This window comes from Sus scrofa, chromosome 14, assembly GCF_000003025.6.
Source record: "Sus scrofa isolate TJ Tabasco breed Duroc chromosome 14, Sscrofa11.1, whole genome shotgun sequence".
Taxonomy (NCBI): domain Eukaryota; kingdom Metazoa; phylum Chordata; class Mammalia; order Artiodactyla; family Suidae; genus Sus; species Sus scrofa.
This window is the reverse complement of record NC_010456.5, coordinates 33,337,257-33,361,906: the sequence shown is the minus strand read 5'-3', so window position 1 is coordinate 33,361,906 and position 24,650 is coordinate 33,337,257. Positions and strand designations below refer to the sequence as shown.

Here is a 24,650-nt window from a genome sequence, read left to right as displayed (position 1 = left end):
AGACCCGTTGTAAGCAAGCCCTTCAAGCCTTAGTGTCACTTCTTCCCAATCCCATTTACCCCCACCCAGTGGGAAAGAACAGGGCAGACCCCAGGCCAAAGAGGGGAGTGAAGAGTTAGTTACCCATTTATCTTGCAAGTGGGGGGAAGAGGAGGTGTTCCAAAATCCTTGAGTCTCCATAGGTGAGTAATCTCATATTCTCCCCCAGAGCTCCTTCAGGTATATGATCAGGGCTGTCCCGGAGAGACACCACTGGCCCCCCTCTTAATCAGACAGTCTAGGTGGTTATATCCTGACTTTCATTAAGAGAGTCCAGACACTCAAGGGCTGGGTCTCCCAGGCACAAAGAACCCTTTAGACAAATACAGATGGCTTTCTATATGAAAACATTTCAAACATGACACAGGCACCTAAATCCAACTATTGTGTTAAAAGGAAAATAGTTGGCATTTGAGTGCTATCTGTGTCAAGCACTGTTTTGGATATACGACCTCATGTAAGTTTCCTTCTTCTTCTTCTTCTTTTTTTTTTTTTTTAATCTTTTTAGGGCCACATCAACGGCATATGGCTAGGGGTCCACTCAGGGCTGTATCTACCAGCCTACACCACAGTCACAGCAGTGTAGGACACAAGCCCCATCTGCAACTTACACTGCAGCTCACAGCAAAGCTGGATCCTTAACCCACTGAGCAAGGCTAGGGATCGAACCCTCATCCCCATGGATGCTAGTCGGGTTTGTTACCATGGAGCTACAAAGGAACTCTGATCCTCCTTCTGACTTACAAATGAGGAAACTGGGGCAAAGAGAATTTAAGTTACATGCTCCAAGTCAGCTAGAAAAAGTCAGGATTGAAACCCAGGTAGTCCAGATGCAAAGCATGTGCACTTAACCACTAAATGATTGTTTCCTCTGTTTCTAGCCAAAGCCCAAAGTCTTCAATTAATGTGGGGAAAAAAAAATCTAAATTAAAAAGAATAATAACTCATTTCAAAGTAATGTTTGCCAGGATCCAAAAAGGAACCCCAATTTACTAAGATCATATGATATGTAAATATATAACTTCCTCTTTTTTTTAATGCCATTCTATACTTCTGACTTTTGCAACTCAATTTTTGTTACTTAATATATATCGAAACCTCTTTTAATGACTGGAGTTTATCAGCATAATTAACCAATTCTCTCATGATTGTTGAGTATTTGCCAGATTGTTGCTGTCATGAAAAAAAGTGCAGCGTGGTATGGAGCAACACATAATAGCAATTATTATACTAAAACAACTAAGTTGTTTTCCTCTTGTCATGCGTTCCCCCTACCCCAACCCTAGAAAGTCTCATTTTCCTGAAACCTACTTTTTTCCAGCACTGCTGGGGATACGTGCATGAAAAAAAAAACAGACAACATCTCTGCTCTCTGGAGGGGAGAGAGGCAGCAGATAATAAGCATGTAATAGTCAAGATAGTTTGAGATAGCATTAAGTTCCAGGAAGAAATTGACAGGGCAATGTGATAGTGACAGGGTAGGGGGGCGACTTTTAAGTTGGGTCATTAGGGAAAGAGTCACCCAGAAGGTGACATTTGAGTGAAGTCTCTGATTTTTCCTGCACTGACCTAACAGTGTGGTTCTTCCACTCCTGGACTCGAGTGGGCATCTCTACAGGAGCGGGGGAACCGAGCAGGATGATCAGAGCACCTGTCACTCAGGAAGCAGGATGGGCAGCCTGGCCTGGGAGCTCCCTGGGAGCTTTGATCTCAGTCCCCTTCCTGCTGCAAAATCAGCAGTACCTCTATTCCCCGTCTCAGTCCTGTGAACGCATCCTAAACCAGCCAGCAGACTTTCACCCTGAGGTGGAAGCAAATGCAGATTCAGAACAGGAGAGTGAAGTATTTGAGAAAACTACTCTGATTGCCGCAGTGGGTAGATGTCTTCAAGTGGCGGCCAGGAACAAAATGTGCTTGGCGGGTACTGTTAAGAGATGCAAGAGGGCTCGGTGACGTCTTCCCTTGACCTCCAGCAAATAGGATCCCCCAGAAAGCTTCAGCATGGAGAAATGGTGGTCTGAAAATCATAGCCTCTTCTCCCCCATGGACCTGCCCTAGTGCCTCCTTCCCCACCATCCACCCTCCTCCAAGCCAGATTAAGATCTCTGCCAAAAAATGCTTGTGTGGTTAATAGTTTAACTGAATTCAGTCCTCTATACAAGGCACCCTGCCAAGCTCTCAGCAAGCCCCGTTTTATCACATCATCACTGTAATCATCCTCGGACTTAGCTAGTATCTCCCATTTTACAGATGAGGACACTGAGGCTCAGAGAGGCTAAATATTATACAGACTCACACATCTAGGAAGCAGCAGGGCAGGCAGAGGACTCAAACAGCGGGTCCACTGGATTCGTAAACCCACTGTTTTCTACCGAGATACACCCCTCTTCCTGGTTCTGATGTTCAGAGAGAATCACCCAGTCAGGAGATCAGAGACGGATTAGGTAAGCTAAATTAAGCTGCCGTGATAATGGACAACTCCCAAATCTCAGCAGCATCACACAACACAAGTTCATTTCTTAATCAGCCTTTCCATGTCGTCATCACGGCGCTCTTCTCACCATAGTCGCTCAAGGACCCAGGCTGATAGGTGCCCCATCTCACCAGGGCTTCTCCTGCCAATGCAGCAGAAAAGGGAATCTGACTCAGCACTGGCCCTTAAGGCAGCCACCCAGCATGCCCACGTCACTTTCGCTCATGTATTTTTTTTTTTTTTTTTGGCTTTTTGCCTTTTCCAGGGCCACTCCCACGGCATATGGAGGTTCCCAGGCCAGGGATCTAATCGGAGCGGCAGCCACCAGCCTATGCCAGAGCCACAGCAACGCAGGATCCAAGCCGAGTCTTCGAACTTCACCACGGCTCACAACAACACCGGGTCCCCAACCCACTGAGCAAGGCCAGGGATTGAACCTGCAATCCCATGGTTCCCAGTCAGATTTGTTAACCACTGCGCCACAATGGGAACTCCTCGCTCATGTATTTTTGAACTAAGTAAGTCACAGTGCTACACCCGATAAGGAGCAGGGAAGACCCGGACTCTTTGGTGGTGAGCGGCACTGACTGTCCCTTCAGGCGTGGGAAGAACACCAGCTTACTTGCCCTCCTCGGACAAGGTGTGTGTAGTCAGCCCACCATGGATGACAATGCTCAGGTTATTTCCTTTCCTCTCCCTACTGATCTTCCTTTTTGGCTTATTTGCTATTGGAAATGAAACATCAGAGAGACTGATTCTGTCTAACGAGGCCCTTCCTTTATCAGTGGCTTTGCAAGAGCGATGCTCGGGGCTTTGTAAGATCTCTGGGAGGCTTGCTGCGTTTTTAGCTCGTTTAACCTGCTGCCTGAAGTTGCAGTGGATTTCGGGTCGTCTTGGAAGCCTGCATGAACGTAAAAACCTCCATCTTCTCCAGATTGGGTCTGAATGTTTAAGATTTTGAAAGCTTGGCCAGGACCAGATTTAATTTTAAAGGGGGAAAGGGGGGTTGCTTTTGAACTTCAAGAAGAAGGCTGGAGGCACAGCAGGGGCTGCGTTAGTAAAGGGAAAAAGCTAGAAAAAGCCCTGTGGTCTTGAAAGAAAGCAGTTCTAAAGCGGAAACGCCAAAGCTTCCAGTTTGTGAGCCTTAAATCAGACTTCAAAAGCACCACTAGTTTAAATATTGTTTATAGGACTGAAGTATTGCTGCTGCTTCCTCTGGCTAGATTTTAAATATTCCCTAATTTGATTACTCAGAGGAGAGGCAGGCAGAACCAACGTTAAATGAGCTCCTCTGTTAATTATCGAGAGGGCTTTTTATTGTGTAATCAAACATAAAGTCTTACAAAACCTTCCCCAGCCCCTTTTGCCTTGTATGCATTTCTCATGTCCTGGCTGTGAGCTGGTAGATGCCCAGCAAAGCTCTGCCAACAACACACACACACACACCCCATCCCTATCTGGTCCAGTAGAAGACTTTGATCCTGCTACCCAGACTCCCCTGCTATAGGAAGTCAGTCTTAAGTAGGGTTTATCTTGATCCCCTTTGCCTCTTCTCTGAGTATCGCCCCTGCTCCCCTACCAGCACTTGGCAGCCCCTGGTAAGTCTAAACTCCTGTTGGTGCCTCCCCCCATCAAACTGGCCTGTCCCTCTCCCTCAAGTCCCTTCTCTATGCTGGGTGACAGCCAGCCAAATGATTTAAAGGATCCCAGACCCCAAAAATCCTTTCTGCATAACAAAAAAAAAAGGAGATAAAGAAAGCTTGATGAATGAATGGATGGAGAGATCAATAGATCAATCATTCAATCGATACATAGGTAGAGGTAATTGAGAGAGTACACGCTGACTCTTCCAGCTCACTTCTTAACAGAGCCCCACTACCCCATCACCACAAGTCCAAACTCCAAAAAAAACTGAAAACTCGGTTTTCCCAGAACTCATTTGGCAGCAAAATCTGACACAAGCCAAACTGGTTTGCTGGCAGAACTTGACTTGAAGCTATTTATAGTCTCTATCCCACCTACTTTAAATATTCATAGATAATTCATGGCAGAAGTATTAAGGTGTTTGATTACAAGATGCTGTCCAGCCCCCATAGGAAGGGTTATGTTAACACATGGTATACGCATAGCATATTTCCATTCCAAAATGCCAAAATTCTGAATTTGGCCGCACATCTGGTCTCACAGGTTTTAAATAAAGTGTTAGAGATGTGTCCCCATCAAAGGCTGTTGGGGTCTCAGTCCCAGAAAATTCCCATTCCATGAGGGAAGATACAGGTTTTGTGGGACCTGAAGTTTATTTAACTGGAGAGAAAGGCACTTTACAGGAGTAAAGGATCCGGTATTGTCACGGCTGTGGCGCAGGTTCGATCTCTGGCCCGGAAACTTCGGCATGCAGAGGGCACAGCCAAAAAAGAGAGAGGAAGGAAGGGAAGGAGGGTGAGAGGAAATACAAAGTTGTAATACAAAATTAGGTACCAGGCCCAGGGGGGACCCATGCAGGTGAGGGTCATTGCATTACAACATTCATTGTAAGTTTGCATCTGGGTAAGTGACTTAACCACAACACCCCCCCCTCCCCCGCCAGCCCCGGTCCATTTTGTTTTCTTATCCTAAAAATGGGATGAAGTCCTGCTGTGTAGCACTGGGAACTATGTCACTAATGATGGAGCATGATAATGTGAGAAAAAAGAATGTATACATGTGTGTGTAACTGGGTCACCATGCTGTACAGTAGAATATTGACAGAACACTGTAAACCAGCTATAACGGAAAAAATTTTTAAAAATGGGTTGATAAATGATTACATCACAAGGTTTTGTTGAGATGATTCCGTGAGAATGTATGGAAGTGTCTTGCATGTAGAATTGTGTAGAACCTTCACTCAGTAAACTCCAAACCAGTGATTTTCATTGTGTGGCCCACCCTACAAGCTCCCCCAAACACACCCAGTAATTCTCTCCAAGTGTTATTCAGAAGCTCCCTTATGATGGGACCCTTAGGCACCCGAACAGGCAGAGATTGAGAAATGAACACGCTTTTCCTTTCACCCCCAGGAGGAATGGCAGACCTGCCCTGGAATCTACAAGAGGACCCAATTCCAAGATGCAAATAGATGCAGAATGTGTACACATACCCCCCACCTCCTTTAGCCCCCTCCCCAGTCGGCAGTGGTCTCTCCTAACCTCAGTTGCCACTCGGGAGACCAGCTATGGAGAACTGTCCCCCCCACCCCCACTGCTTCCTGAGCACAGGAGGGGGAGAAATCACAGCACAGAACAGCCATCATCCATCATCTGTTCATTGCCTTTCTTAAAAGCACTTGTAATAAACTGAGGCTCTAGAAAACTCATTAAGCTGTTTCTCACTCAGGGACCCTGGTGGAAGCAAGAACACAATCAAAAAAATCAATAAGGACAAGTCCATGGGACAGAGGTGGGAGCACTTCGTCACAGCACCAAAGGTAACCATCAGCATGTGTCTCTGCTGCCTGGCGACCAGCCCCAGCCTGGGTTGGAGGCGTTTTTTGCCAGGCTTCTCTGTGATGGGATTTTTTTCTTCTTTTTCCTGGTTGGTTCTCTGAGTGAAGGGATGTCAGAACCTCATGCTGTTGGATGGTTCTTGTAAATTTTAATTAAAACAGTTATCTGGGGATTATAGAAGAAATGACATTTGGCTGGACACAGCTTCACAGAGGGAAAAGGTTGCTGAGAGCTGCCTAATAAGATGTCACAGAAGGAAATGGACTCACCTCACTCTGTTTTTAATCAATAACAGTCATTTCTCTTTCTCTCTCTCTCTCTCTTTTTAAACTCAGACAATAAGAAGCAAGTGATTCCACAGACAGGGTTTTCTACAAACGAGAATGTGTGTTTATTATTAAGAGAAAAACCAAGAGGTCTGTTCTTTTCCTTCAAAACTATTCCTAACCCCCAAACTCCCAAACTCACCCACAGACAAGCACAGTAATGATAATAATGACAAGGGTAGAGAGCAAAAGGCAGTGGAGAGAACACACAACTCAATTTTCGCTGAACCTCTGCCCCTGCCCACAAAAGAGATTTGTTGCTGGTTACTGCCCAGGAAGCAATATGCAGTCTTACTTTGAAAAGTTTAAAATGCCAAGCATTATTGTGGTTATATAATTTTGAGAGGCCACTTTTTAACATCATTACGAGGGCCAGCCTCAGGTCCTCTTAATAACCCCACGGGGCACTATTCTTATTTTTAGCTAGCAGAGCAGAAAGTTAGGGCTCAGAGAGGTTAAGTGATTTTGCATGAGGTCACAGTTGGGCAATGGCAGAGCCAAGAGTTATCCTGGGTGTGCCGATTAAAACCCTGTTTATTATACACCGGAGCTCTTAAAAAGCATGTTCTCCCTGGTGTTATTGCCATCGCCTATCTTGAAGTTCCATGTCTTCTTGTTCTTTCATCAGGGCACTCCTAAATCTGAGCAGTAGAGCCTTTGTTTTTATCGCAGAAAGTTACCATGGAGATACCGGGTGCATCTGTCTCCTGAGATGCACAGAACAGCAGCAGGAGCCACAGACCTTTTCTTTGTTTTTTTTTTTTTTTTTTTTTAAGTCCTTTAGGAATATTCATAGCTAAAATCAGAGGAGGGGAGAGTGAATCACTACACTTGAACTCTCACTGCATCAGATCCTGCCCTGTCTTGGGGCAAGTCTGTGGATCAAACTCTGGGCAGCAGTGTGATCCATGGGCGGAGGGGGGCACTGAATTAAGAGTCAGGGGACCCAATTTAGCCTCCATGACTCCATTCACTGCATGGCATTGGAGAAGTCCTTTCCTCTCCCCTGACCTCAGTTTCTCCACCTTTAAAGGAGGACTAAAAGAGAGGCTCCAGCCAACTCCCTCAGCAGGTGACAGTTTTCTGTATGTGTAGAGCTTGTCAGTGCCAAGGCAGTGATAGTGAGAGCCCAGCAAATTGCCCAAATGAAAAAAATCAGACTGGGTAATACAGTAGGGAGTAGTGAGGTCTGTGGCAGATAGGAATTCTCCTTCACAGCTAAAGGAAGGACTCTCTGCTTAGCTCTACTCATTTCACCATGTTTTTCATTTTCGAGAGAAACCAGTATCTTCAGTTGTTATAGAAAGGTGTCCCCAATTTTTAAAATTCTGGGCAGCTAAACATATCTCCCCATGGGCCACTGGTTTGAAATGCCTGTTTCTAAAGCAAATAGAAGGAATCATTCAGGGAAATCTTTTTCTTTGTTGCCGAAAAGGCTCTCCCGAGGTGGAACATGGCAGCTGGTTAACACCTCTCCTGAGTGAAATACAAAAAATTGAGAAGTATTTGGGGATGTAAGTCAGTTCAGAGAGAGTCAGTTCAGTAAAAGGCAGGCAAGATGCTGGGACTATCTGTTGCATCTTCCCCCCACATTTTATTTTTCTGCCACTCTCAATTAATCAGAAGTACCAGCCCTTCACTTTGGATTTCCTGGCTGTGTCTGTTAATTGAATTTTAATTAAAGGCAATTTTAGGATCACAGGATGAAATCCTAACACAAGGAGGATGCACATAGAACTCTGGGTAGGGAGGGCTTTTCTGAGACTATGCCAGCCCATCCTCTCTGTTGTATAGATGAGGAGACAGGGGCATGGGAGAGTGACTTGCCCCAGGCCCTCCTGAAGTTCCCTAGCTCTGAGTGTAGTGCTCCTTGCAAGGCTCTGGACTGTCCTGGTGACACAGTTGTCCAGCCTTCGAAAATGACATCGATGGAGAGTTCCCATTGTGGTGCAGGGAAATGAATCTGACTGGTATCCATGAGGATGCGGGTTTGATCCCTGGCCTCGCTTAGCGGGTTAAGGATCCAGCATTGCCATGAGCTGTGGTGTAGGTCACAGATGCAGCTTGGATCCCGTGTTGCCATGAATGTGGTGTAGGCCGGCAGCTACAGCTCTGATTTGACCCCTATCCTGGGAACTTCCATATGTAGCAGGTGTAGCCCTAGGGGAAAAAAAAAAAGACACATGTTAACAGTCTGGTCTCCAGAGTCAGGAATTCATGTCGGGCCAGGTGAGACAGGAAGAGGCAACATCTGCATGTATTATCCCTGAGCTCTGACATTATCTCTCCCCCAGAAGGCCGGGTGGAGAGAGGCTTTCTGTCAGCCTGGCAAGCTCCTGTCCAGTTGCAATGCCAGGACCAAAGGGGACACTGTATCGAGCTCCTAGTATCAACGAGGAGAACACGGCAACTTCTGGTGTTTGGTTTCTCTTTATCACAGGCATTTTGTAACTGACACTCTCCCTTGGAGATCTGGTTAAACCCAGTTCAAATTCTAGTTCCCCAGCCTATCACATTCTGAAGCATTCCATCATTTGTGCAGAATGTTATTGAAGATTTGTTGGGGTAGGTGGCGTTCACAGGAAGACATTACATCTTAAGCTCATGGAGCTCCCCCTCTCTCTTCCTCCTCCTTCTCCCACCCCCTCTGCCCTGTGCAACTGAGAAATCCATCCCCTCTTCTGAAGCAGAGAGGTTCCACCTAAACTCAGGGCCCCATGAGATAGCCCATCAAAAAATTATTCCCGGAGTTCCCATCGTGGTGCAGCAGAAACAAACCCAACTCGAACCATGAGGTTGAGGGTTCAATCACTGGTCTTGCTCGATGGGTTAATGATATGCTGTTGCTGTGAGCTGTGGTGTAGGTCGCAGACGTGGCTTGGATCTGGTGTGGTTATGGCTATGGCATAGGCCAGCGGCTACAGCTCCAATTAGACCCCTAGCCTGGGAACCTCCATGTGCCATGGGTGCTGCTCTCCAAAAAGACAAAAGACAAAAAAAAAAAAAATTATTCCTGATAACATGCAGTGGACTCCCTGAGGTGAGTCCTGCTGAAAATAATTCTCTCCCCCTGTTAGATGTTTATTAAATGTTGTGTGGTCTTCAGTGCTGCCTCTTCTCCTTATCCTTTTCCCTGGGGTATCAGACACTATGAGTTTCATCCAAAGAAGACCTCAGACTGCCCTCCAAGGGCTTTTGTTTCAAATGTTCTCAAATGAAATAGTTTATACCAGTGGAGTGTAAACTATAGCCCACACCCACACTGGAGCAACTGGGAAAGTCAGGGCAAGTTAGGAAGCCTAACTAAGACTTGAATCATGAATTAAGTGAACACATAACCCCATGCAGTACATTCTGAAGTAACACCAGTCATGGAAGAGCATGTGCATGCATGTATATACACATGCATATACACACACCTGTAACCTGTCCAGTCTGACTCTTTCCTACCAAAAATCCACACTCCCCTCATAGAACTTTCCCTATCTATCCATTTTTACTCCCTAGGTCATCTAGGTCTTCCCACCCACCTCCAGCATAGCTCCAACCCCCCACCCCCTGCCAGGAGTGCCACCCCATTAGACAAATCTCCCTCCCTGTGCCTCACCTCCTGAATGTCAAGCCTAGAATTTTCTCCATCTTGAATTCTTCAGAAAACCCTAGTGAACACAAATCTTTATTCTTTGATCCCCAGGTGTCATTTGGTGAACAAGAGGTCGATACATAGAATTGAGGGTCAAAAATCAAGATGCAAATAAAAAAATTAGACCCATCCTCCCTCAGTTTAAAAATCAAACTCTGATGGTTATTACAAAAGAGCAGTCAAAAACTGTTCTGGTCCATGGCAATGTCACTGGAATACATGTTTGGCTTCCTGTGGTGACTACTTGGGCGGCCATGGCACTCATCAGATAGACTAAAGGCATCAAACTCGCTTCAAATAATACACATGTAAAAATTATCTCAATTCATAATTGAAGGTCACCCCAGATCCAGGGTATATCTCATGATGTTTGGAGAGAGCTAAAAGGAATTCACATTCAGAACCAGATTTTTGCTTTTTTTCTTCCCTACTTCCTTCCTCCCTCCCTTCTACCCCTTCCTTTCTCTCCTTCCTTCCATCCTCCTCTCCTTCCTTCTTTCTTTCTGAAATCCCTCTTTCTTCTCTCTTTCCTTCAGACCAAGAAATTCAAAATTCCCGTCACACGCATCACCAGCCGCAAACCAAGCCGGCGAGGCTCCACCCTCAGTCTGTCTCGGACAAGTGGAGGGTCATCCCCCCAGGGCAGCATGATCTCTGTGAACCCAGGCTCTGATGAGCCCCAGAGTGTGATCACCCAGGCGACAGGCAGCAAGGACATTGAGGACAATGAATCGTCTTCGACCAAGCCTGAGGAAGAGCCTCTCCATGTCAGTAAGTCCTATCTTAGGTCTGACCAGTCTTCCCCGACTCTGTCTTGAAGCCAGATATCAGGAGCCCCTCATGCACCACCTTCAGCCCCAGTCAACTAAAGCAGACACATGGGTCCCTTAGCCCTGTTCAATTTCCTTGGACCCCTTTGTTTTCCCCCTAGTGGAAATCAGAAATATACTTAGAACTTGGTATACTCTAAACCATTCCTACTGGGGAGACAGCCCGTGGTCATCAATTGCTCTTTTAAAGTATATTTTACTTAGCCCAATTTATATAAAATGTTATTTCAACAGATAATCATATAAAAATATTAAAGTATTTTATATTTTTCATACTACATTTTTGAAATTTGCTGTCTACTTTTTTAACAGCTCTATTGAGGTATAATTTGCTTAGCATAAAATTCACTTTTATGTTTCAAGTGTACAATTCAATGATTTTTTTGTAAGTTTATAGAGTTGTATAACCAACACCACCATCTGATTTTATTTTATTTTATTTTATTTTTTGATCTTTTTGCCATTTCTAGGGCTACTTCTGCGGCATATGGAGATTCCCAGGCTAAGGATCGAATCGGAGCTGTAGCCTCTGGCTTACACCAGAGCCATAGCAACGCGGGATCCAAGCCTCGTCTGCAACCCACACCACAGCTCACGGTAACGCCGGATCCCCGGCCCACTGAGCAAGGCCAGGGATCGAACCGGCAACCTCATGGTTCCTAGTCAGATTCGTTAACCACTGAGCCATGACAGGAACTCCAACCACCATCTAATTTTAGAACATTTCAGTCAACCCAAAAGAAAACCTCGTATCCACTGGCAGTCCCTCTCCTTTCCCACAACGCATCTACTTTCTGTCTCTGGATATTTATCTTTTCTAGATATTTTATATAGGGAACTTGTAGCACTCTATAACTTCTACTCTGAAATAAGCCTTTTTAGTGGTTCACCATTTGAGAAACATAGATTATTTAGAAAACTCTGTTGAAAACTAAGGGCCTCTCTTAGAAAAAACTTCAAGCACACACATGTACGCATTTTTCCATATTCTTTTAGAATGGGCCTATGGACTTCCACCAGATAGAACTGTGGCTGGATTCCATATGAGTCATGTAAAAAATTTACTTTCAGAATTTCCTAGCTTGCTTTTTTCCTTGAGATAGGAAAAGAAAGGATTAACACCAAAAGATGGAGAAAATAAGAGGAAGGAAAAGAAAGGGGCATGAAAGTGGTAGGCTTACTGCAAAAATGTTGACTCTGATGCATAGACCACCTTCTCTGCCATATCCCATGTGCTTTGGACAAAGTGGCCCCCAAGATGAGACCTGCCTGTTCAGCCGGTGTTCTTTCACACAATCTAGTATGCCTATCAGGCTGGACCAGGTGTAGTATATAGATTCAAGGAGGTTGAACAAAAGATCAAGGTAGACCAGAAAACTTGATGGGAGGTGTTGCTCATCAAAGCCAGAAATGGGCAAAATTGCAAAAGTCTGGTAAGTGGTCAGGACTCAGAGCAATAATGGCCAATGAGGAAATTATACACCATTCCTTTGCCAACAGGACACCAAAAAAAGGCTTCAAGCCCTGAAAAGTTGTTTGTTGAACAGAAGTAATATCACAGATGGAAAGGAACTAAGATAAACCATCAGGAGTCGTGTGACTCTTATGGATTTCTTGAACCTTCTTTCATTCAAAGAATTTTTGAGCAGCTACTGTGTGCCTAGAACTGAGAATGACAGTACGTGCCCTCCCTAAGCTTACATTTTAGAAGGAAAAAGCAGACATAAACATGAAAGCCATAAATAGCAAGGCTATTACAGATAATACAGCAGAAGATAATAGAACAAGATCAGGCTGGAGAGAGAGATTCTTGGTGGGAATGAGTCCAGGTTAGCCAGGGTGGTCAAGGAAGGCCAGTCTTAGCTCTGACTTCTGAGTTTCTGAAGACACAAAGCTGGGGATGCAGGGGTCAGAGCATGGGCGGTCTTTGTAGAACAGGGTAAGGACTTCAGAGTTATTCCAAGTGCAAGAGGAAGTCTCTCGAAGGTTGTAGGTACAGGATAACAAAACCTAATTTGCTTTTCAAAGGTATGTGTGTGGTCATTAACGTTATATCCATGCTGTGTCTTTTAACTCCTAAACCTTGCTTTTAAGTAAGAGCAGAGTCCATAGCTTTAAGAAGTGCCTCAGTCCCAGAACTCACATGTGGTTCTCCCAGGGGTAACCTGAGTGCTGAAGGAAGAAGGGACCAGAGGGGAAGAAGACCTTGTGATGAGGGAGGCACCTGAGACAAGGCAGACCCTTCCCCACTGGCCTTCCTCCTCCTAGTCTAACCAGCTCCAACCTGCTCCAACCTGTGCCATCCCCCAAACTCTTTGAGCCCTACCCTCTTCATTCCTATTGCTTTTATCTTCATTTAGAGATAGAACCTGGGGGCATATAGGCTTGTTCCTGCAAGATATGTTTTCTTTAACACACAAGGCTTTGTTTTTGAAAAAAATAGGAGTGACTTTTTAAGATTAAGAGATTGGACATTAAAATTCTGATTTTTAAAAAAAATTACTCTTTGTAGAAACAGTAGGCCTGCAACCCTGCATGACAACATTCAACTGGAGCTGCCCTTCTTAGGTGGGGCATGCACTCTTGTTTTCCACAGTCCCCACCGCTCCCTATTACCCCAATCATTACATTGCTCCCAGTTGGCCAAATGTGTGCCCACTTATCCTCTCATTTGCCCTGTTTTTCTTAGAATGATGATGATGATAGTGGTGGTATAATAACTAATACCAAAGAGGCCTTTCATATGTTGGGTACTATTCTAGCTTCTTGTGTATGTATGTGTGTGTGGTGTGTGTGTGTGTGTGTGTGTGTGTGTATAAAATTTAATCCTCACAACTTTTCGTGCCCATTTTGACAACATATAAAAAAATTGGGGCACAGAGAGATTAAGTTATTTGTCCAAAGTCACACACCTAGTAAGTGATGGAGCCAGAATTTAAAATCAGGCAACCTGGCCCTCAAGTCACTCTTAAATCTCTACGCTTTACCCAAGTCTCTAGAAAAAGTGGGGAATGACAGACAAAGAGAGCAGCCTTATTTTTCTTATTTTCACTCACTTTTGGTATCTGATCCCTGTAGCACTGAGGTTTGGGACCCTCTGGTCCAGATTTTCATCACCTCTCATTTGGATGACAGTACCAGCCTCCCTGCTTCGTGTCATGCCCTCACTTGTCTACAGATTCTTCTCCATGTTGAACCAGAAGGAACTTTCTAAATTAAAAACTCGATGTAGTGCTTCCCAGCTTAACATCTTTCGTTGACTCCCAATTTCCTCTAAAACACTGCATCTGAACTTTTCCCAGGCTGCCTGTAATAGGCTCCTTCCACTTCACATCTTATACCAGATGCTCTGACCTCACCAAAAGACTTTCTCCTCCTAAACAGTGCACCTTCTTTCATGCCCTCCTTTGTCTGTGATGCCCTTACCCCTCCAGCCATTCAGTCTGATGGACTCCTACTCAGCCTTCAAGACCTAGCTCACATGTTCCTCCCCTATAAAATCTTCCCTGACTTTCATGGGTCCCTCCTTTAAATCCTCTTAGTATTTTGTATTTGCTTGTATTGAGTACATAATTTTAATTACAACTGCATTTCACTGTATTTGGCAGGAACTTCTTTTGGCTCAGTACAGAGATCTGGAAAAAAAGATAAAAATTTATTTTTCTTATGTATTAGAGATAGAGTGGCTCCAAAAAATCATCAGCGATCCTGCTTTCTTCTGTCTTTCTTCTCCACCATGCTCAGCATCTCTTCATGATCCAAAATGGCTGCTGGAACACCAGCCATCAGAGCCACATCCTAGGAGGGAAGCAAAGGAAGTAGGTGAAGTGGAAAAGCTTTCACTGCCAGCTGAGTTTAATTAGTCTTCTCAGAAGCTTCATACCAACCCTTCTACTAAAATCTCATGGCCCAAATTTAGTCACAGAGGTGCACTTTAACTGTAAAGTATGTTGGGAAATTGGGTTAGTAAATGCTTCCCCCCCCCCACACACACACAGGTACATATACACACATATATTTCATTACTAAAGAAGAAAGGGGAAAGGAATGTGAGCTCCCTACATTGTCCCTGCAGAACAATGTCTTACCTTCACCCTGGCACACAGCAGGTGCACGGCAATGGCTGGGAGATGCCTTCCTACCAGAGGCCAACATCCTGGAGAGAAAGTCCTCTGCCTCCGCCTCCTCACCCTTTTCTTCTATTTATACCTTCACCTCCATTGCATTTGTCAGAGCCTTGACAAAAGTAGATTAATTTCCCTGACTTTCATTGCCTTCTGAAACCTCCTCAAATTGATTCTGAATTCATGAATCCTATTCTAAGAGATACGCCATTTGACCAAGGCTTAATTTCCAGGGCTGTCTGCATAATGAAGTCTTTGTGGATGCCAATCACGAGGGACAGCAGGCCGTGGCCTCTCTGTGGACTCGTCCCCTCCCAAATCAATGGCTGGGGGACTTTGGAGAGACCAAAGCCCAGACCATTCTTTCTGCCAGTCTTGAAGCTCCCAGTCTTAGAACTGTTAGAGGAGAAACTCATGTCAATTTTAACTCAAAAAGAGTCGTCCTGTGCTTTCTACGATTCCCTCCGTGAACCCATTCCATATGACCAAAAGACTTCGTCTATTTTCCCCCATAAGAGAGGAAGAAGGTTTAGTCGCTCTAGAGTGAGATTCATAGATAGACAAGCTAGGGTTGGAAGATGGGAAAAGGGGGTCAGAATTTTTCCTTTATGGATGGGATCTGGCATCTGAAACCTGGATGCTATTCTTTCTGGGCACTGGCTGATGGCTTCCCCATTGCCCTGGGAACCAAGAACTACACAGGTTCCCCTGAGTGTGGGCATCTGTCACAGAACTGTGGAACTCAATTTTGTGGCCTCTGCATCCTTTCCAAACAAGTCTCTTCTTCCAGGCAGCCTTGGGGAGTAGCTGTGGGCCTCACGGTCTCAAGGCTCTGTTCTAGTTCATACATATTCAACCTCGTCTGCATGATGGATGGAGCTTGGTACTGATGGGCACCACTCCTGCCCAGAGGCCATATTAGCAAGCAGGATAAAAAAAAATCTCTAAGTGGCACATGGAGCCTTCTACAAAATTCTCAAGGAGAGCTGCCCCATGCGCTAGGTGACTTGGGTCATTTGCTGGGATCTCAGCACGAGGCTGGCTGGCTCATGAGTAAGGGGCAGGAGTGGGGAGCAGGCAGATCATGCTGTGAGGTCCTGGGAGGAGGGAAAAAAGTGGAAGAAGCAGCCTCAGCTTCCAGACACACCCCAAGGATCCTGGGATGTATGGCAGTAGGGAAGGTGGGCTTGAGGAGACAAAAATGAAGGTAAGATTCAGGTCAAATGGAATCATCCTGTAAGTTACTAGGAAGATAAACCACTAGGGAATGAGGAAGATGGAGCAGAAAATGGCTAAATGTTGATGTGTATTACAGCCGAGGTGGCTCCTAGGTCACGAAGGGGAGAGCCCCTTTCCCAGCACCGAGTGACCGCGTTCACAAACAAGATCGGATGTGAATAGCCCTGGGAAGTACTGGGGTTCACCCTCCCAGGTTTGGCTTTTGAGACTCGAACTTGAGATCACTCTGGGCGCCTCGTAAAGAGTGAAATGTGTCTACATGGGCGTTATCCTCCTTCATTGGTCTTCCACATCCAGCTTGTGGTCTCTCACAGCCTTCCTGCTTTTTTCCTCCTTAGACACTTCCTTATTTATTCAGCAGATAGCAGCCAAGATGCCTGTATGACAAGCACGGCACCAGAGACTTGCACATCTGTATCCATATAAAACAGGGCTTCCACTTTCCCACTTTTCCTGAAGCACATGGTGCACTCCAAATACATATCATTTCCAACTTTTGCAAGTGTCAGTGTGCTAGATTCCTGGGGCTGCCACAACAAAGTACCTTTTAAAGCCATTTCTGGCTTAGAAACAACAGGAATCTACTCTTACAGATCTAGAGGTTAGAATCCAAATCAGGGTGTCAGCAGGGCTGTGCTTCTTCTGGACTCTATACAGGAGACTCCTCTCTTGCCTATTCTAGCTTCTGGCAGTTGTTAGCAATCCTTGGTGTTTTGACTTATAGACACATCAGCAGTCTCATCTCTGCCTCTGTCATCACACAGCCATACTTTCCTTTGTGTCACTTTGCTCTTATGATAGACCCCCAATCATGTCATCTTAAGGACCCACTCTAGTCCAGGGGAACCTCCTTTTAACTACTCCTGCAACCATCCTATTTCCAAGTAAGAATGTGAATAACTCCTATTTGGCTCAGCAGTAGCGAAACCAACTAGTATCCATGAGGATGTGGGTTCAATCCCTGGCCTCACTCAGTGGATTAAGGATCCAGCGTTGCTGTGAGCTGTGGCGTGGGTCACAGAGGCAGCTCAGATCCTGCTTTGCTGTGGCTGTGTGTGTAGGCTGGCAGCTACAGCTCCAATTTGACCCCTAGCCTGGGAACCTACATATGCTGTAGGTGTGGAAGTCAAAAAAAAAAGACTAATTCACATTGTGAGATACTAAGAGATTAAGACTTTTAGGACTTCAGCAATAGGACTTCAATCTATTGCAAGGACACAAGTCAATCCATTATATGCAAAAAGAAGTCTCTTTACCTTGTATAAAAAGCAACAATATTAAGTGTGAAAATACAAGTCAGCTAATGCAATGAGGAGCGTGGGAACTCTGGGGAGCCAGAGAGTGTAAAGGCCACCATCAGCTCACAGCAGACACTAACCCCATCTCAGAGTCTTCTCCAGGGAAGCTGGAGGCTGGATTTTTAATGTGAAAACTTCCAGGTTTTATTTATTTGTTTGTTTGGTTGGTTGTTTTGGGGTTTTTTTTGTTTTTTGTTTTTTGTTGTTTTTTTGCCTTTTCTGGGGCCGCGTCTGTGGCATATGGAGGTTCCCAGGCTAGAGGTCTAATCAGAGCTACCGCAGCCGGCCTATTCCGCAGCCACAGCAATGCCAGATCTGAGCCACATCTGCAACCTATACCACAGCTCATGGCAACGCTGGATCCTTAACCCACTGAGTGAGGCCAGGGATTGAACCTTCAGCCTCATGGTTCCTAGTCGGATTTGTTTCCACTGTGCCATGACAGGAACTCGCTGAAAACTTGTAGTTTTGAAAGTTTGGGCATCTACATCAAATCAAATGAAACACATTTGCAAGCTGGATTCAGCCTGTGGATCACCCGTTTGGAACTTCATGTCTGGGATCAGAGAGGATTTTCCCAAACAAGATGATTTCTTCCTTCTTCTCTCCCTTCCTCCCTCCCTTCCTTCCTTCCTTCCATTTTTCTTTTTTCAGCTGCATCTGCAGCATATGGAAGTTCCTGGGCCAGGGATGGAATCTGAGCCACAGCTGCGACCTACACTACAGCTGCAGCAATGCCAGATCCTTAACCCACTGCCCTACAACAGGAATTCCAGCTGATTTCTTCTTAGAATTTGAAACAGTTCTCTCAGGCTACAATAGAGTTTACAGGGGGAAGGGAAGTGAAATGAGACAGGAAAGAGAAAGCAGCCAAGACCTGGCATTGCAGGCCACATGGAGGAACTTAGATGCCATCTCAAAGGAAGATGGCCAGTCGTTGGTTGTAAGTAGAAGAGTCACGTGGTCAGATTCACAACCTGCCAAACTCTAGACCCTGATATAATCCATCTCCAACTTCCTCATATTCCAAAGCATAGGTGCCACCAGGCTGGGAGCTGGACCCTGACCTGTCTCAAGAGCCCCCTGCAGTCATTGACCTCTCATGTTCCCATCAGGTCTGCAGAAGCTCCTGGAGATGGTTCGGGAAGACGCTCGGAGGACAGTCACCATGGAAAATGGGATGCAAAAACAAGCGCCCAGGTATGTTGTTTCAATACTTGGACAAGTAAAGGCTATCAGAATAATAGTGATAACATTAAGAATAGCAATTCTCAATTATTGAGCATTTTCTCTGTGTCAAGCACTGAACTGAGTACTTTGCTTATGTGTATCACCCCCTCCCTCCGTTCTTACAACAACCCTACAAGGTAGGTACTATTGTCTGTATTTTACAAATAAGGAAATGTGGTTCAGAGAGGCTAAGTAACTTGTTCAAGGTCACCCAGCTAACAAATGGCTAAGTCTACACCTTGAATCTAAATCTTTCTAACTCCAAAAACTGTTCCCTTAACCACTCTACTGCATTGCTTCCTGGGAACCCAAAGGTTATTCATTCATTTAGTGAGCATTTGTGAATGTGAATTGCACTAATTATTGCATGAAGAGCTATGAAAGAAAAGCTCACAGGGTTCCCTGGTGGCCTAGTGGTTATGGTTTTGGCATTGTCACTGCTGTGGTTTGGGTTCAGGCCCTGGTTCTCCAGGAATTTCTACTCGCTCTGGGCATGGGCAAGAAAGAAAAAAAAAATCACAGACCTGTGAGAGGAAATAATAGGGGTATCTGATCTGATCTAGTCTGGGAAGGGGATGGGGATCATAGAATTTCCTCCAAGGAAGAAACTTTGAGATTTTGGATGAAGCATGAAAAGGTTGCCAGCCAAATTTGCGGGGCCAGGTAGGGTGGGGAGGGCAGGTGAGGGAGGGTGAATATTATAGGCAGCTCATGTGCAAACATGGTCAGAGGGACCACGACACCTTCAGGGAACTGAAACACTGCCCAGATGGGGCAGAGAAGAGGTGTAAGTGTGTCTGGGGACCTGGGAAGCTTAGGGTTCTGATTTCTATCCTCGGAGCTAAAAAAAGTTTGGCTTTGAAGTTTCAAGCCAGTGACCAGTGTCATTGGTCCAGAGAGTCAGCCTTGGACCTAAGGTGTCCTCCTCCTGGTGGAAAGCTCTGTCCTCCAGACTTCTGGCCTCTAAAAGCCTGAGAGAGCATGCAGGCTAGAGCCAAAGTTCCCTTCCCAAGAACAGACCCTTGGAGTGAGCAAATTACTTGCCAAGAATAAATGAGGCACTCAAGAGGTTCATCATCGCCTTCAACCTACCAGGATGCCGCTTCTGACGTATTGGTTATTGTTATTACCATAATTACAGTTCACCAAGCACTTGCCCATGCATCACAGCCTGCCTCTGCTTGTTAAAGATGAATTTGTTACTGCTGCTGCTGCTGCTGTTGCTGCTATTGCTGCTGCTGCTGCTGCAGCAGCAGCAGCAGCATATTGGGGCTCTTGAGGGTGGCTTCTGAAGGCACTCGGGGACAGTGTTGGCTCTTAAGATCCTGGCCACTGTGCCTGATTTATCAGCGTTAAAGACAGACAGTGATGAAGCATCAGCTCTGAGAGGCTCCTTCCTTTATAAGAACTCACATCTTGAACACTACCTCTGGAGTCAGACTGACATGGATTCAAGACCTGGTGCCTTTGAACAAGTCCCTCAGCCTTTCTCGAAACCTCAGTTTTCTCATCTCTGTCACAAGATGGCATATCATCAGAACATTGGCCTTGGTACCAAGTAGACTAGGGTCCATCTCCACTTCCATGATTGAAATTGCTGTGTGCTGTTGAGCAGGTTACTTCACCTCTCTGAGCCTGGTTGCTGGTTTGTAAAGTAAGGCTCATTTCACAACCTCTCCCAAAGGGCTTTAGCGCGAATTCAATGATAAAATCCTGGCAAAGTGTTATTACTGTTATGGAAATAATGTCTGCATCACCTGAGTCATTTTAAACATTTAGTGAGATAATATATTTATCACATTGTATGTACCTGGCATATCCTAAGCACACAATAAAGGGGCAACAGTGGGGATGGGTGGTGATGGTTGTTACTTTTGTTTCACACAGCATCCCACAGAATCTTTGCAACATCTTGTCAAAATGGGTTTATTAACCAGTACCCACTACCATCCCCTCCATCGTGGAGGAGAGATGGAGAAGAATGGCCAAAGACAAAAGCCACACAAAGACCCTGGTTCTCACAAAACTCATCTGGTGGCCTCTGCATTCACTTTAATGGATAAAATAACCATGGTTACAGCGCTAGAACCTGTTGAAATTTCCTACCCTCTTCAATTCCTCCAGGAGAAGAATCTCTCTAATCTCTCACTAAGACAGCAAACACTGAAGGCTTCTCTGCGGAGCTGCTGAGAGACTGGGAGAGCTGCAGATTTTCTTTTGCCCTCCTCACTTTAGAATCTAGATTCCTATTTCACTTTAGACACCAAAGCTGCTCCCATCAAGACTGACATAGAATTCAGGGGGTTTTAGGGAAACCTACCTGCCCAGCCCCTAGCCTCAAGACCACCCTTTGGCCACCTATCTTAGTGTGTTCCAGGTGCTGTAACAAAAATACCATAAACTGGCTTGTAACCAACAGGCATTTATTTCACACAGTTCTAGAGGCTGGAAAGCCTAAGATCAAGGTGCCCCCAGAGTCAGCAGCCAGCGAGGGGCCCCCTTCGTCACGGTCAGCTGCCTTCTCACTGTGTCCTAGCATGGTGGAGAGAACAAGCTAGTTCTCAGGGGTTTCTCTTATTAGGGTTCCACCCTCATGATCTAGTCATCTCCCAAAGGCCCTCACCTCCTGACAGCACTCTCTTGGGTGTTAGGATTCAACATATGAATTTTGTGGCGGGGGGGACATAAGCCTTTAGGCTGTAACATTGTCTAGAAAAATGACCTTTTCTTTTTTTTTTTTTTTTTTTTTAGGGCTGTACCTGAGGCATATGGAGGTTCCTGGGCTAGGAGTCGAATCAAAGCTGCAGCTGCCAGCCTACACCACAGTCATAGCAACACCAGATCTGAGCCACATCTGCCACCTATGCCATAGCTCCCAGCAACACCATATTCTTAACTCATTAAATCATGGCCAAGGATTGGCCAGGCTTTGAACCCGCATTCTCACAGAGACAATGCAGGGTCCTTAACCCACTGAGCCACAACAGGAACTCCAAAAATGACCTTTTCTTAAAATCTTCTAGCAGTGTTTTCCAAATGTCCCTGATGATTAGAATCAGCTGGGGTGCTTGTGAAATACACAAATTTCTCAGCTTCATCGCAGACCCACTGAATCAGGATCCCTAGGGGAAGCTTTTTTGGGGGTTATTTCCTTTTGTTTTTGTCTGTCTTTTTAGGGCTGCACCCTTGGCATATGGAAGTTCCCAGGATAGGGGTCAAATCTGGAGCTGCAGCTGCCGGCCTACACCACTGACCACAGCAAGCTTGATCTGAGCCGCATCTACAACCTACATCTCAACTTGTGGCAACACTGGATCCTTAGCCCACTGAGCAAGGCCTGGAATCAAACCCGCATCCTCATGGATACTAGTCAGGTTCTTAACATACTGAGCCATGAGGGGAACTCTAAGGAAACTGTATCTTTTAACAAGCACTTGGAACGGGCATTATTTCGTAGCATATTGGGAAATTCAAAGACTTTCAAGGTGCACACCTGCATAGGAAGAGTGTGTGTATGTGTGTCTTTTTTCTTTTTCTTTTTTTTTTTTTTTTTTTTTTTTGCTTTTTAGGACTGTACCTGCTGTATATGGAAGTTTCCAGGCTAGGGGTTGAATCAGAGCTGCAGCTGCTGGCCACAGCCTTAGGCACAGCACTTGGGGATCCAAGCTATGTCTGCGACCTACGCCACAGCTCATGACAACGCTGGATCTTTAACCCACTGAGCCAGCCCAACCCACATCCTTGTGGATACCAGTTGGATTCGATTCCTCTGAGCCATGATGGAAGTCCCCGTGTATCATTTTAAATGCAGTTTCTGGGGTCCCACTCCAGGCTCCAGGAGTAGGGCTCAGGAATCTTCATTTACATCTGATCAGTTTTCCTAGGTGATTCCTCTGCCCTCTTGAACAGCCCAGGAGCCCTGCTCTAGAAAGAGACTTCTCGGAGTTCCCGTTGTGGCTCAGTAGAAATGACTAGGTACCATAAGGTTGTGGGCTTGATCCCTGGCCTTGGTTAGTGGGTTAAGGATACGGCCATTGCCGTGAGCTGTGGTATAGGTCACAGAAAAGGCTTGGATCTGGCGTGGCTGTGGCTGTGGTGTAGGCCGGCAGCTGTAGCTCCAATTGGACCCCTAGTCTGGGAACCTCCATATGCCAAGGGCGCAGCCCTAAAAAGCAAAAAAAAAAAAAAAAAAAAAAAAAAAAAAAAAAGAGAGAGACTTCACCATCCTCCCACAGATATTTACTGCCTCTGAAGCATCGTCTGTTCAATGCCTTATTAAGTGACTCATCTTGCTTTGCAGTATCTTGTCAGTGCTCAGGCAAAACAAGAGCGATTCTGCCTATAAAGACATGCAGACCACCCGCAAATCAAGGTAGGAAGCCCTGAGGCCCTAGTGGGCGGATAGGGACGCATCGCGCATTTACGGGGCAGGGTGGGGGAGGGGTGGTCACAGAAATGCCCCCCCACCAGACCGTGGAGAGCGGGACTGGGAGGGGCACCTTTTTCCTTCTTCACAAGAAATAAGTTCCTGAACTCCCAGGGCCTGGGGGTGAGTACTCAGCCCTTTCTCCCCAACTGACTTATACCGTGAAGTTAAAATCTTAACAGTGGTGGAGGGATGAGGTAGGGAGGGCATGTTCAGGAGCTAGACCTGCCCCCTTTACTAGGATGCCTTGTAACCTGGGAGGGGAAGGTCTGCCCCCCAATTCCTTTATTCATCTAGAGAATATTCATCACTTCCTTCCATGTGCAGGAACTGTGCTAGGTTTTTTGGAGATTCAGCGGGGTTTTTTGGCAACAAAGCAGATGAACCTGCCCTCATGGATCTTACTGTCTTCTCTGGGGTCATAACTCCTTTTATGCCACAGACTCTTTGACCATCTGAGGAAGCCTATGGACTCCTTTCAGGAGAAGAAAATGCTTTTAAGTGCATACTACAAATTACAAAGGTTTACAAAAGATTCTATTGTAATATTGATTACGATATTACAACCCAATTGGGGTATAGAGTCATCTGTGAGCTCTTTAGCAACAACTTCTATAACAAGACAGCAGCAGGTCTAATATCTACCATTAATTTTGGATTAGTGTCAAATGTAAATGACTTTTCAAAATATCTTAGAATTTTAATATGATGTGCAAACACCTGTGATTTCCATTTCTGCTAAAGGCTAGTTAAAATAGAGATGTAACCTTTTTTTTTCCTCCATCGCATTCATGGACTCCTTGAATCCTGCCCGTGGTTAAGAATGGCTGGTCTAATGGGAGAATCATGCATTTGTCAAATCATCCTGCAGAGTTAGCTGTATAATCATGACTATGGAAAGCATTCTGAAGGAAAATTATGGAGGATCAGGCAAATGTTGCACACCAGGGTTTCTGACCAAGACTGAGTTTGACATTTAAGCTGAGGCTTGAAGGAAAGAAGAATTAGCTAGCCTGTGGCCGGGAAAGATGGGATCTGGAATCTTCTTTCTCTCCCTCTTTTTTAGCTTGTTAGGGCCGCACCCATAGCATATGGAGGTTCCCAGGCTAGGGGTCTAATCAAAGCTACAGCTGCCGACCTACACCACAGCCACAGCAACCCCAGATCCAAGCCACATCTGTGTTCTACACCACAGCTCACGGCAACGCCAGATCCTTAACCCACTGAATTAGGCCAGGGATCGAACCTGCCCCCTCATGGTTACTACGTGGATTCATTTCCACTGTGCCACGACGGGAATTCCAGGAATCTTCATTCTCATTCTGAGCAATTTCTGCAGTGATTCCTATTCCCTCCTGAAGAGCCCAGGAGCCCCACTCTAGAGGGAATGGTGGGAATAGTGTTCCAAGCAGAGGGACTAGCATGTGCAAAGGGTCTGAAACAGGAGGAAGCTTAGAGGCACTAAACAAAGACCAGTGTGGCTGCATCTTAAGGAGGGCCAAGGAAAGGGGAGACTGAGATGGGCAAAAGGGTCTTTTGT

The 24,650-nt window shown here is 45.6% G+C and overlaps 1 protein-coding gene across 1 annotated transcript in view; it reads left to right on the top strand.

Annotated features, from left to right (window-relative positions):
• Positions 1 to 24,650, top strand: part of CCDC60 (coiled-coil domain containing 60) — a 188,471-nt gene that overhangs the window by 152,860 nt on the left and 10,961 nt on the right. The window contains exons 6-9 of the mRNA XM_021073556.1: positions 5,885 to 5,975; positions 10,500 to 10,734; positions 18,570 to 18,654; positions 22,985 to 23,056. Coding sequence (XP_020929215.1) covers positions 5,885 to 5,975; positions 10,500 to 10,734; positions 18,570 to 18,654; positions 22,985 to 23,056 — 483 coding nt within the window. The remainder of the gene's footprint in view (positions 1 to 5,884; positions 5,976 to 10,499; positions 10,735 to 18,569; positions 18,655 to 22,984; positions 23,057 to 24,650) is intronic.